This window comes from Phyllopteryx taeniolatus, chromosome 19 (genome assembly GCF_024500385.1).
Source record: "Phyllopteryx taeniolatus isolate TA_2022b chromosome 19, UOR_Ptae_1.2, whole genome shotgun sequence".
Taxonomy (NCBI): Eukaryota; Metazoa; Chordata; class Actinopteri; order Syngnathiformes; family Syngnathidae; genus Phyllopteryx; species Phyllopteryx taeniolatus.
Window position 1 is genome coordinate 9916380 of NC_084520.1, and position 12473 is coordinate 9928852.

A 12473-nucleotide genomic window follows, 5' to 3' on the forward strand; every position below is an offset into this window, starting at 1 on the left:
GTTTTATCAGGATCTTTTTTTTTTCTTTTTTTTTTTCTGCAAGTTCTGGAGTTAAATGCGCCTGCTTCCACAGTTGATGTTGTCAACTTAGTGACACATTGTCAACAAGTGGCTTTTTTTTTTTTTTTTTTAAAGCAACAAGAACAAGGGAGTTAAATTAAGAAGCGGCTCAGAAAATGGATGGATGGATTTGAATTATATCTTTTGCGTTTTCTATAATCAAAGGGTAAAAAATATATTAAAACCAGACATCAGATTTTTGTGCAAAACATTTGAGATTTTATTTCAAGGCCTTATCATCCAGCACTATCACAATCTATTGTACCAATATTGAGATACAATACAAATATGCTGCCGAGTGACTGTGAGCACTAGTAGGGATGACGTCAGAGAAATCCGGTTGGACACTGAGGAAGTGTGATGATTTTCTGGTATGGCTGATTTTTTTTTTTTCTTGTATGGAAAAAGTCCAACTAGCTTCCGTCCCTTAAATCTGCTCTAAAAGGGAATACAACTTTATTGTTCATCCCAAAGGTGACAGCATAAACCCCATTTAAAAGCCATTAGGACTCATCAAAACACATTTCAATTCACATCAAAGCACTCCAAGTGTTTGTTGTGGTTTTCCCAACCTGTGCAACTCTGTAATGTAATTAGAAGGACGGAAGCATTTGTGATCAAAACGTAGCATTTAGCATGTTTTTGTCATAAGCGTGTTGAACGCTCTTCTTCCTCTACGTACGTCGTCATTGTCAGGGATGTTATAGGTATACGTCTGCCGAGGTGTCCATTAAAGGCGACCGCTGGATGGGGTGCCGGTTGTCTCCGAGGAGTCCATTAATTCCCACTAATGGACGCCTGAAAGGACAATATCCCGCCTGTGCCGCTCGTCAGGCACCGCTAACTTTAATTTGTTTTTTATGTTTTGAAAACATCACCAGCGCCTCATGGCCCTTAATTGTGATGTTTGAACTGACAATAGTGCTGGACGTTGGACTGAGGGGAAAAGTGACGATCAATTAGGGCTGGGCAATTAATCGATTTTATCGATTCATTCAAGATCATTTGTCAGGATGATTTTATTTTTTTATTTTTTTGCTGCTTCAGTGAGTTGAAAGCGCATCCCTGTTAAGATCCACAACAGACATACTATATGGGCCAGCTGAGCCATGCAATTTGACGGCTCATTTTATGATGTTAAATTGTTGGACATTTCAAATGTCAGTTTATTGTGTTTTAAAAAAAAATTAACACCTTTACCAAGCGGAAAGACTTATTTTTGCTTTATCTGTAGATACTGTAAAACATTAGTTATATTTCTGTGGAAATTGATTTTAACTTCACTCAATTTCCACAGAAATTAAATAAATTTGAGAATAAACAAAGAACAAAACTTGTTTTGAGTAATGTCATTGTCATTTGCTATTCTTATGAAATCAGAAAATCTGATTAGTGAAAAATATCTTGAGCCGAGACCTATGATCAATTATCTGTCTAAAACTCTCAAGAATATTTTTTTTGTACTAGAATTTTTTTTATATTAAATGCAAATAGCATAGCTGACGGCATACGATGTTGGAATTCTTCATGATCAGTTTATCGACTAATCAATTGTCATTCCTTTCACTAGTGTCCACTAATTGCTCATTACATCGAGTTAGCATAGCTAATGTCATGTTCTGCTTCTTTGGTGAGCAAACTAATCAAGTGGACCAAAAGCACCTCTGCTGTTTGCAGTGAGTACTGCACTCACACATCCGTCAATATCCACACAGCCGTCGGAATTCTTCACAAGCAATTATTGCCTAATTGATTGTTCTACTCCTGAATGGCTAATGACTCATTTGCTCGCATTAGTGTTCATGTCATTGCCGGGCTAGTTACGCCATTTATGGACTTGCGACCTTAAAACGTTGTCTTTTGCCAGAAACGATCACAAAATGGATGCCGTCATATACATACATGCATGTAATATGTGATGATGCTCGCTTCCTGTTCCTCTCTGTGGCGTGCATGCTGAATCTTTGACAGTTAATGCTTTGAGTTGGGCAATGGCTTCAGGCCACACACACACACACACACACACACACACACACACTCACACACTAAGAGTTGCTGGCAGAGATTTGTATGTCGTAAAGAATCACTCTTGTTCTTTGCAGCGAGCATGGAAGCCCTTAAAGGCGGACTGTGTTTCTGGCTAACTTTCGATAAAGGGTCTTTTATTGTGTAGTGTGACTCCATCACCATTTGCCCTTTGCTGCAGCTGATTAATGGAGGGATGGTGTTGATTACACCGAAACAAGCACAAGCTCTTTGGACATGGAGAAGAAAGTTATCAGTATTCATTTTCTGAGAGTCCATTACCGATTAAAATGATTCATAGGCATTTCTAATACCACAACCATCTAGGAAAAAGATTTTATAAATGTATAATCAGGTGCATCCTTTTTTTAAATCCCCATATTACTACCAGGTTTTACATTTATTTAACTTCAATTCATCAGGTTGATTCTTTGTTTGAAGATACAGTATGTGCAATAGCATAGGGGTTTCTTAATGAAAGTAAAAATGAAACCCGCAGTGGTGACGGGGTCTCGCACCCGTTGAAATGATCAGTCGACGCCATGCTCAGAGCAGATTGGGTGGGGAAAAAATGTTGCATTTTTAGCATCTTCTCTAAATTTTATGTCCACCCAAGGTGTCTCATGGGCTCATTTCCCACACCAAACTCACCTAAGCATAACTTTATGCTGTAGTTTTACCCTTGGACTAAGAGTGAGGCGTATGCCCAAGACGACAGGCAGTCCTAGGATGATTAGCCACGCACTCGCACTTACAAACCTGTTTGTTGCCCCAACCACAAACCAGTACTGACCACAGTGTCGTGTGGAGCACTTAAAGACTTACGTGCGTTTGTGTGGAAAGACGCTCCCATTTTCCACAAAGCCTTTTATGGCCTAGTACTATCATAAAAGTATTGTGTTACTCGTGCTCACATGCACGGCACTCGTTGTCTTTGTCTTTGGATTGTTTTGAATTCAATTTGACAGAGGTGATGATACTCAAGCTTCATAAAACAGGCTCAGGTCGTCTTGCACAAATAGCTTCTAAACAAAATGAAGAGATGTATTTTGTGTGTGGTGGTGTGTGTGTGTGTGTGTGTGTGTGTGTGTGTGTGTGTGTGTGTGTGTGTGGGCGGGGGGGGGTGGTTGTTGTTGTTGTCATGTCAGGACATGGCCACAAGATGTCAGACTGGCTTTTCTCTTTGGGACATGTGTAGAGCTGTTTGTGGAGTAGAGAGGAAACTGTATGAAAATGTCATATCACGATTATAAATGAATAAATGATCACTATTATCATCAGTATTAACAAGATATTGCTGAAGTACTTGCTGATGGGGGTACGTTAGGTACACTTGTACAGTCTTACAGGAGCCAAGCAATAAAGCTTAAAATGTAATCAGAAATATTTAAAATATTGGAAAATAAAACCGACAAAAAATAGAATTGGACTAAAAAGACAAATATCAGACAAAAATTAAGAATGATTTGTTAATAAATGCATATCAGAATAAAAATATATATTTTTAAAATATACAAAAATATTAGATAAAACAATAAAAAAATTTAAAATGACAAAAATTAGGAAATTCACACATTTCAAATTAAAAAAAAAAAATTGTTAAAAATATACATTGCACAAAATTGCACAAATATCACTTGCACCGTTTTATAATAGCCTAAAATATTAGACAATATATCAAAATGTTATAATAAAAATCCAAATATATTAGACAAAAAAGAGAACTTCGAAGAAAAATACTAGGTTATTAGAAAAAAAACTTAGATTAAAAATACAAAAATATAAGATTAAAAACACAAATATCAGAAAAAAATCATCAGTCTTCACAATATTGCTAAAAATATGTCAGGGGTTTGCTATTGGGAGTGGCAAGTCCAAAAATTAGGCACACATCCACAGTCTAATAGCAAGCAATACTGCTCTATATAAAACAAAATCTAAAAAATTAAAGAATATATTTTAAGAAAATTACAAATATACATTAGATTAGATTTAAAAAACCCACAAATATCAGTAAGTGCTTTTATTTGGTGGAAACTGGAACACATTTAAAACAAAACAATGCGAGCAGAAAATTATTCAATAAATGACAAATTCCCAAATAAAACACTATAGAATAAAAATGAAGGATGATATGTATGTCTTACATATCGTCCCTGTTGGGCATAAACCTTGTATTCTAAATATGGTCAATGTCATATTTTTTCCACAAATGGATACTATCCAAAAATATAGAAATATTCGACAAACGACACATGAAAAATACACAAATTTCATCAATCATGTGTACAGTGTAACAACAGCTTGGCAATAATGCTGTCTAAACCCTGAACCTCGTGCGTCCTTTATCCACCTATTGTGCAATATTCAATGTGTCTGTGCAATAATCTGTATACTGTGCAATATTACTACTTAGACTACAAGTCTATTCTTTATATAAAATATCCTATGTGTTATACTTTTAATTTTTCCTTTTTTTTTTTTACTTTATATACATGTTCGCACTGAAGAAGGAGTTACTTTCAGTCTCTTTGTACATGTGTGTCGTGACAATAAAAGGCATAATATTCTATGCTCATTATATTACAAAAATGTCTAAAACTTTTGACAAATTTGGCAAAAAATAGTTACATCAGAATGAAAATATTAGACAAATAATATAACAATATTAGCAAAAAATACTAAAATCTTTGCTAAAAATATGTCAGGGATTTGCTAATGGGAGTGGCACATGTCATGGTACATTTGTACAGTCTAATGAAAGCCAAGCAATAATGCTCAAAATCATGTTTAAAATTTGTTTTTAATAATATTTAAAATATATTACAAAATTTAGATAATATATTATAAAAACATTGAATAAAAAGATTAGGAAAATACATGTCAGAAAATAAATACAGAAAGGTCAGACAAAAATAAAAAAATGCTTGCCAAAAATTCACAAACAGCTGAAATAAATACAAAATATTAGGCAAAAATGTTAGATAAGATATACATGAATATTAGACCGAAAAAAATATGAAACAAAATACAAAAATATTACATCATCATATTAATGATTAAAGACACTGAATATTCTGAACTCCCATTTCCATTTCAGTTTGGAGCAGAGTAATGCTGAGCAATGAGTAGAACTTGCTGACATCATTCCTTCTTTCGATTGCAAATGGTATGGAAGCGAATCAACGGCGCCTCTGCTGGTCACGGCCAATGCGTGTCCCCCAACTTGCCTCAACCATCAACTCCACCCGATCAACCCAAATCAATTGATGACCACTGATAAAAGTGTAATCTTTGGTGACACACTTTTTGTAAACAAACCAACAGAAATGTAGCAATGAGCTGCTCCAGCTTGTTGCTCCTCACTCCCACTTGTGGAGTGTGTGTGCATGTTTGCGTGTGGTGTGTGTGTGTGTATGCGCGAGAGAGACGCGCCGAGAGAAAGAGCGAGAAGGCGTCCCTCCTGGTTCCGCCCAGTCAGTACGCCTCGTTGGCTGGTGTGCGCGTGCCTCCGTGGATGTGTGTGTGCAACACGCACACACATACACGTCTTTGCACTCATCCATGCTGGATTAGAAGCCCTCGTTTTTTGTTTTTGGGGTGTTTTTTTTTTTTTTTTTGGATGTAAACAAAGGGCCCTCAGGGACCCTCACGGTGGCCGCCATGAGCGAGGAGGTTCGGGAAAAGGCGCTGGGCAAGTCGGCTCATCGCAAGAAGAAAGGAAAGAAGGTAGAAAGAGGTTCAGTTTTTTTCTGAAATGTGACTCTCTTGTGTGTCTTTGTACGTCAGCCTTTTTGTAAGCATATTTTGTGATTGACATTTTTGTTGTCCCCCCTCGAGTACCTTATTTAAAAAAAAAAAAAAAAGAAAAAAAAGAAAACCCTCTCAGAAGCACAAAAGTAAGAGTGCAGGTGTGACTCACCTCTATTGACATCCTCCTATATACGTTGTGTGTGTGTGTGTGTGTGCACGCGCGCGTGCGTGCGCGCTCCTCACTGATGAAAATGGGATTTATAGTTGTGCGTTAGCTGACGGGGTGTGTTCAGCTCGTCTGGCTGATGCTGCAGCCTGTTGATGCCAAGAAAAAAAAAAAAAAAAAAACCCTCCTCATTATGGAGGCCGACTTGGCCTCTATTGACACCGACAAGATAGCCGCTTTAATAGTTTATTTAAACCTTTTCTTGCTGTGACCAGACGAGGCCCTTGGGTCAAATCTGTGTTCTTTTAAAATATTGGAATGGGGCAAAAGGCAGCTGGCCAAGAATGGTTGTTCTGTAAAATGTAGCTTTTCGTTTAGTCAGCACACGCACACAGACACACACACGCACACACACGAGACACACCCACGACCTGCAGGTCCGAGCGCAACGTTTAACAGCTCAATTCAAAACGTTAACTGATTCTTGTAGACAAATATGTAAACGCTCTTAACTAGCTCTAAATGTGTGGGGATCACATTGTAGGCTGCGTTGTAGCTATACATGATGTTGCAAACTGAAGCAATAATGCTAAATCAAATGCCAAAGAAAACGCGTGCAGTGGGAGAACGTAAAGGCAAAACAAAACTGTTGCGCCACCTGAATCCCCGAGCTATACCAGATTTAAGAGCATAATTTGGATGAAATGTTACTGATTCTTGTGGCGAAATATCTCAATTTGTGTCAGACAATCACATTGACACGCAAACTTTACCAACTCCATCCAGTTTCCTGTGTATTTGAGCTACATATGTAGAATATTGTAAATTGAACCACCGATGCTAATTGAAATGCAAAAGTAGCACAGTGTGAGAAGAAACTGTGAACACACAACAAATCTGTAGTGCCATCTGAAGCTGAAGGCAAATGACAGCGTGAGTTACTGACATGCTGAATTCACCCACCTGGGGAGCCTCACGCCATTCACGTTACCCAGTGTTGTAGCTACATTTGTTATTGCAAATTTAAACATGTATGATTTTTTATTTTTTTTTTCTATGATCTTTGAAAGCCTGGTGATTTGTCGACACGCGAGCTCGACTTGAATGAAGGAGGCGGTCATCTTGTGTATGCGCTGTCCAACTGCTTGATTCACACACACAAACAAGGACCTGACTGGCTTATGTAAGACGGCTGCCCACGTTTAGCCCTTTCCATCCTACAAACCTCCCATGTCATGCATCCTCTCACCACGCTTTATTTAAATCGTCCCTACGTGTGTATTTATTTCTCATATACACATGGACGTGTTCTTCCACACTAAACTTCCACGCAGGCATTTTACAGGCACCAGAAAAGAAAAGGAACTCCTCCAAACGTTTTCCCTCAAAGTAGTATGCTATATATATATATATATATATCTATATATATATATCTATATATATATATATATATAGATATATATATATATATATATATATAGATATATATATATAGATATATATATATATATATATATATATATATAGAAATTAGGATTCAGGTCCGGTCCAACATCTGATTGATTAGTGGACAGGAACTTGGCTGAGAGGAAGGTAGACGAATCAATAGCTGACCATGAACGGGTCCACAATACAATTTGGCGGGAGTGAGACTTATTTAATGGTACCTAAAACAAAACATTGTCCAAAAAATGGAAGCATTGCCTTAGCTGAACCCAGAGTGATGATTAAATGATTTAACTTGACGTACGTTTTATGGATTAGTAGGTGTGAGATGGGCACCTACCTTGGTTCTTATAGGTCATTGTTAGGTACATGAATGCATTGGTGGAAACTGGAACACATTTAAAACAAAACAATGCGAGCAAAACATTATTCAATAAATGAAAAATTCCCAAATAAAAGACTATAGAATAAAATCAAGGATGATATGTATGTCTTACATATTGTCCCTGTTGGGCATAAGCCTTGTATTCCAAATATGGCCAATGTCATATTTTTTCACAAATCGATACTATTGATCTGTCCCCACGTTGTCTGTTATTTTAATCGTCTCGAGAACACTCTGCAGGAGCTGTGTGGAATTATGTCACCTCAAGATTAAAAGGCTGTAAGTTTTTTTTAGACAATAACGACAGGAAATAGTTTGGTTAGATGTATTTGCGTAAGCCTGTTTTGTGAAAGATCCATTTCTGTAATGCTTGTGGAAGGAACTAGTCAGCCACAAAGTTAAATGTGTGAAGAGTTATTTCCGCCTATTAAACTGCTGAGTCAGCTCATCGTTATATTTATTGCATCAAAAATGTCTCTTAGACCTTAGAAAAACAGTTTTTGTATTCATTCATTCATTTTCCGTACGGCTTATCCTCACTAGGGTCGCGGGCATGCTGGAGCCTATCCCAGCTATCTTTGGGCGAGAGGCGGGGTACACCCTGAACTGGTCACCAGCCAATCGCAGGCTTTTGTGAAGTATTAAAGCAGGGGTGTCAAACTCATTTTTGTCGCGGGCCACATTGTAGATACGGTTTTCCTCAGAGGGCCATTATGATTGTAAAACCATATCAATGTTTAATCGCCTCATCATATTATTACACATAGACAACAAATTGATGGAAAAAATCAGAAGTCAAGGATAATGGTTTGTTCAACTATTGTTCAAGTAACTGTAAAAGGGGTTTGGAGGCAAAACATGCTTACAATAGTTCATTACTATTTAATACAAAAATTTGGAACAGATTTTAGCAAGAATCTTGGAAGTTGACAGTTGAAGTTGAATTGCTTTCGCGGGCCACATAAAAGGATGTGGCGGGCCAGATCTGGCCCCGGGCCTTGAGTTTGACACCTGTGTATTAAAGGCATTTTTTCTGCTCAGGTTGGACATTGACCGCGGACTTTGTTGTGGATGGCTGGTGACGTGTTTGAACATTTGAATTGATGACAGGGTATTAAATTAGCGATTGAACATAATTTGACATCAGGGGCAACAGGGACAATTTTCCAAGAGGATGCACTTGTTTTCAAATGATCTATAACGTTTCTTTTTGGGGGGGGGTGGGTTATTTGTATAGAAGTTGATGCAAGTCAGTGCTTGGACATAAACTTTCTGGAAACAAAGCTGTTTCAAAGTTTGTCTGGTATCAGGAGAACTAAAACAAATCCCAGAAGCAAAAGAAATTGAACAGCAAAACTGTCCTTGTCTTTTAGCATCCATTACCTAATCAAACTTGGAATTGTGACAAAAAATTGGAGAGTGATATGTGATACATTTTGCCTACTCGACATCACTTGCAGCCTGGTTATCCTAGAAGGGGGATCCCTTCATCTGTGGTCCCTTCTCAAGGGTTTTTCCCAAAATGGGGTTTTGAGTTGTTTTTTTTTTTTGCCTGATTGGGTGGTTTAGATCAGGAGATGTTGTCAATCTTCGTCAACTGTGGGCCTGTGAAGCCCTTTGAGGCTGATTAAGGGCTAGACAAATAAACTTGACTTAAGGCCATATTGCCGAGGCCTCCTATTTCATTGTCAAAATATCCTGATGTTGTCTTAATTTTTAATTTATTTGTAATGGTGCTGATGATTCAGCATTCTTATGTTTCTTCTTCTTTAACGTTGTGTCGCCAACTAAGCACCTCGCAGCAGAAGCGAGCGGCTGATATTCCGGCGGGTGAGCGTTCCCGCCAGCGTGCCAACATATTGTTTGTTAGTGCTGAGCAGGACACTTGGCTGGGATCCTTCCACACTTCCCGGGAACAGGATGAAGCTCCGGTCGGCTCATTCAGTGTGCACCTCTTCTTTTTCTTTTAGTCGTCCAATGGGTCTCTTCCAAACGTCGCTATGTTTGCCTCACTCAGCAACTCCTCGGAACGGCTTTAATGCGCGTTATTTAACAAGAAATTGATCTGATCATATAATCCTCTGCTGCAATTTGGATAAACATTTAGCACCATGTTGGGATAACTCAATGTGTGCATCTACCACGATCATTCCTGACCACATTTGACCACAAATATATACGCTATATATCGTAGGGCTGGGTTATAAATAAAATCTCAAAATCACAAAAATCTAATTTCTGATTTTAATAGATTTTTTTCCCCCCTTCAGTCATAGAAATTGTAAATGAAATTTTACTTTTATTTTTCTCCTGATACTGAAGCTTTGACCCCACGCGTTAACAGAAATAAATATTCTTTCCAAAAACAAAAACAAAAAAAAATTACAATTGAAGAATTTATTCTCTGGTTTTCAGGTCAATGGGACCATTCGAGAAGGGTTTGTCAACATCTTAGCTTGATGCTTTGTTTGCAGGATTACGCTAAAACTTCAAAGGCACGTTTCCCGAAACTGTATCTCTACTTTTAGAGGGTTTTATTTTCTGGATCTAACCCCCACAGCCGTAGAATACAAATGGTGCGGTCCTGTTGTCAATTCGTTCCATCCTACATTAAAACAAAGACTGCTACAAACGAACAAACAGACTCAGGGGAATCGGTGCCATTATCTTTTACGTCTGGAAGTGGCCCACTAGCAAATGGCTACAAATTGCTTTTGTGTGTAGTTAATTATTCCCCATATGCAGTTCACAGCCATTGGAGAGAATATTAGCATATTATCCAAAGATTGTTGTATGCCATGATGCATTAACCACCCTGCAGTGTATTATTTCTTTGGCATTTCAGATGTGTGACGTCGTCTTTCATCCTTCACGCACCATTTAGAATTCCCTCACTGATGCTGATGCTAAATATGAATAGTTTTTAACGGTGCATCATAGCACCGCTGTCATGCGACTGAGTTAAATGTTATTCAGAAAAAAACCCAAAATGAACCGGTTTAAACTTAAATGTTTCTTGGTTCTGAAATGTTGAACAACACATCGCGGATGATTGAAGCATTTCGCGAGCATCCGATCAAAATGCTCAAAGCGCATTTCTCATGTGACATTCTGCCGTACGTAGCTAATTGGGGAGATCCGGCCATGGAGCTCGGGGATAGAGGCAGTAAAAAGCTGTCTTGACGGTTACATGAATAGGCTAATGGGCCTTGGTCGCCGTAGCAACGGGAGTGTGCCAAGGGTGATGTCAGCGCTTTCAGGGAAAAGGCCTCCATCTCAGTTTCCCCTCATATTTGTCAGACGCTCCTCTTTTAGCCTTCATCTCGCTCAAGCGCGCTCACTTCCCGTCTGCGGCCGCCATTTCCCGAAAAAGCTCATCAGTATAAAGAGATTATTTATAAAATGAGAACAGTTTAAAGGAGACATTATGCTTTTCTTGACAATACAAAACGTTTTCCAGTTGCCTTAATAACATGCATGCGGCCTGCTTTTGTAAAAATACCCCAAGGATAAAACATTATAGACCTATTTTTACAGACATTGCCATGGTGAAATTGACTTGTTTTTGGGGTGGATGCGTCTCATGCAGTGAGCCAGCGCTCATCCCATCTCACATACTGTTGGCCCAATGGCGAGGCCGGTCTTCATTAGAATGACAAGCAGGTGACTGGATCTCGCAGGCTTGTTCCTGCCGACATTTGACGACCTACGCTTCTGCGTCGCTCAACGGCGAGTGTTCGCGATGGCCAGCTGTGCGCTTCTACTCGCTAGCGCAAGCAGAGCCCAGAGTGTGGAAAACAAACTAGCGCTCAAGACAATGAGAGCATTTTACATGGACACATCAACAAACACAAACACCCCCTCGCATTGATAGAGCAATGAAGTCAGTGCCACATTTCTGAAGTTTCGGATTACGGATTACGGGATTACGATGAACTATCAGCATCTATAAAGGCAAAATTCACGTCTAATTAACCTTCGTCATGTCATGCAGGGGTTATAATTCCACGGAGATTAGCGCTCGCAAAGCAGGGAGGGTGACGATTTGTTGTCACAAGTCAAAGAGATAAAAGTGTGCAGTTACAATCCGGTGTAATTACACATCATCCCAGTCCTCAATGTCGCTTGTGCGCACTTGTTAAGCCTAAGGAATGTGAATTCGCCTGAAAAAAAATGGATTTTGCTGGGTGAACTTTTCAAACAGAGGCTTTTTTTTGTGGTTGGAATTCAACACAAAGGAACGGAATTCAACAGTAAGGGGATCTATGTGTCCGCGAGGAGGGACGTGAGGTGTGAAGGTGCGCGTGATGCGGTCGGCTCGATACGGCGAAGGGATACTGTGCACTCCGAGTGAGTGCTATTTTTATGGCTGTGTAAACAGTTGCCAGGGAGACGGCTGGCAGGGTGCCCGGCAGGAGAAGCCCACCTCCAGACAGAGCCGCACAATGACAGACAGAGAGAAACTTGCAGGGGCTTTTAGTCCATTTAGTTTTAATGTGATCTCTGACTGCTTGAATCCGCGTATCCAAACACCAGATGGGGCAAATTGTCTTGTTCCATTGTCTGATTTAAAATGTCCATTTGGAGTTAAGTGAGTCAGGTTGGATGTAGAGTGGCTCTGAGAGGAGGCGGGCGCCA

General features: G+C 39.1%; 1 protein-coding gene across 2 annotated transcripts in view; it reads left to right on the forward strand.

Annotated features, from left to right (window-relative positions):
• LOC133468915 (ankyrin-3-like) overlaps positions 1 to 12473 on the forward strand; it is a 119387-nt gene that overhangs the window by 6974 nt on the left and 99940 nt on the right. The window contains exon 1 of one of the 2 annotated variants that reach the window (XM_061755253.1): positions 5209 to 5814. The exons of the other annotated variant lie outside the window; for it this stretch is intronic. Coding sequence (XP_061611237.1) covers positions 5749 to 5814 — 66 coding nt within the window. The 5' untranslated portion in view covers positions 5209 to 5748. Of the gene's footprint in view, positions 1 to 5208; positions 5815 to 12473 lie in introns of those variants that run through there. 2 annotated transcript variants of the gene reach the window in all.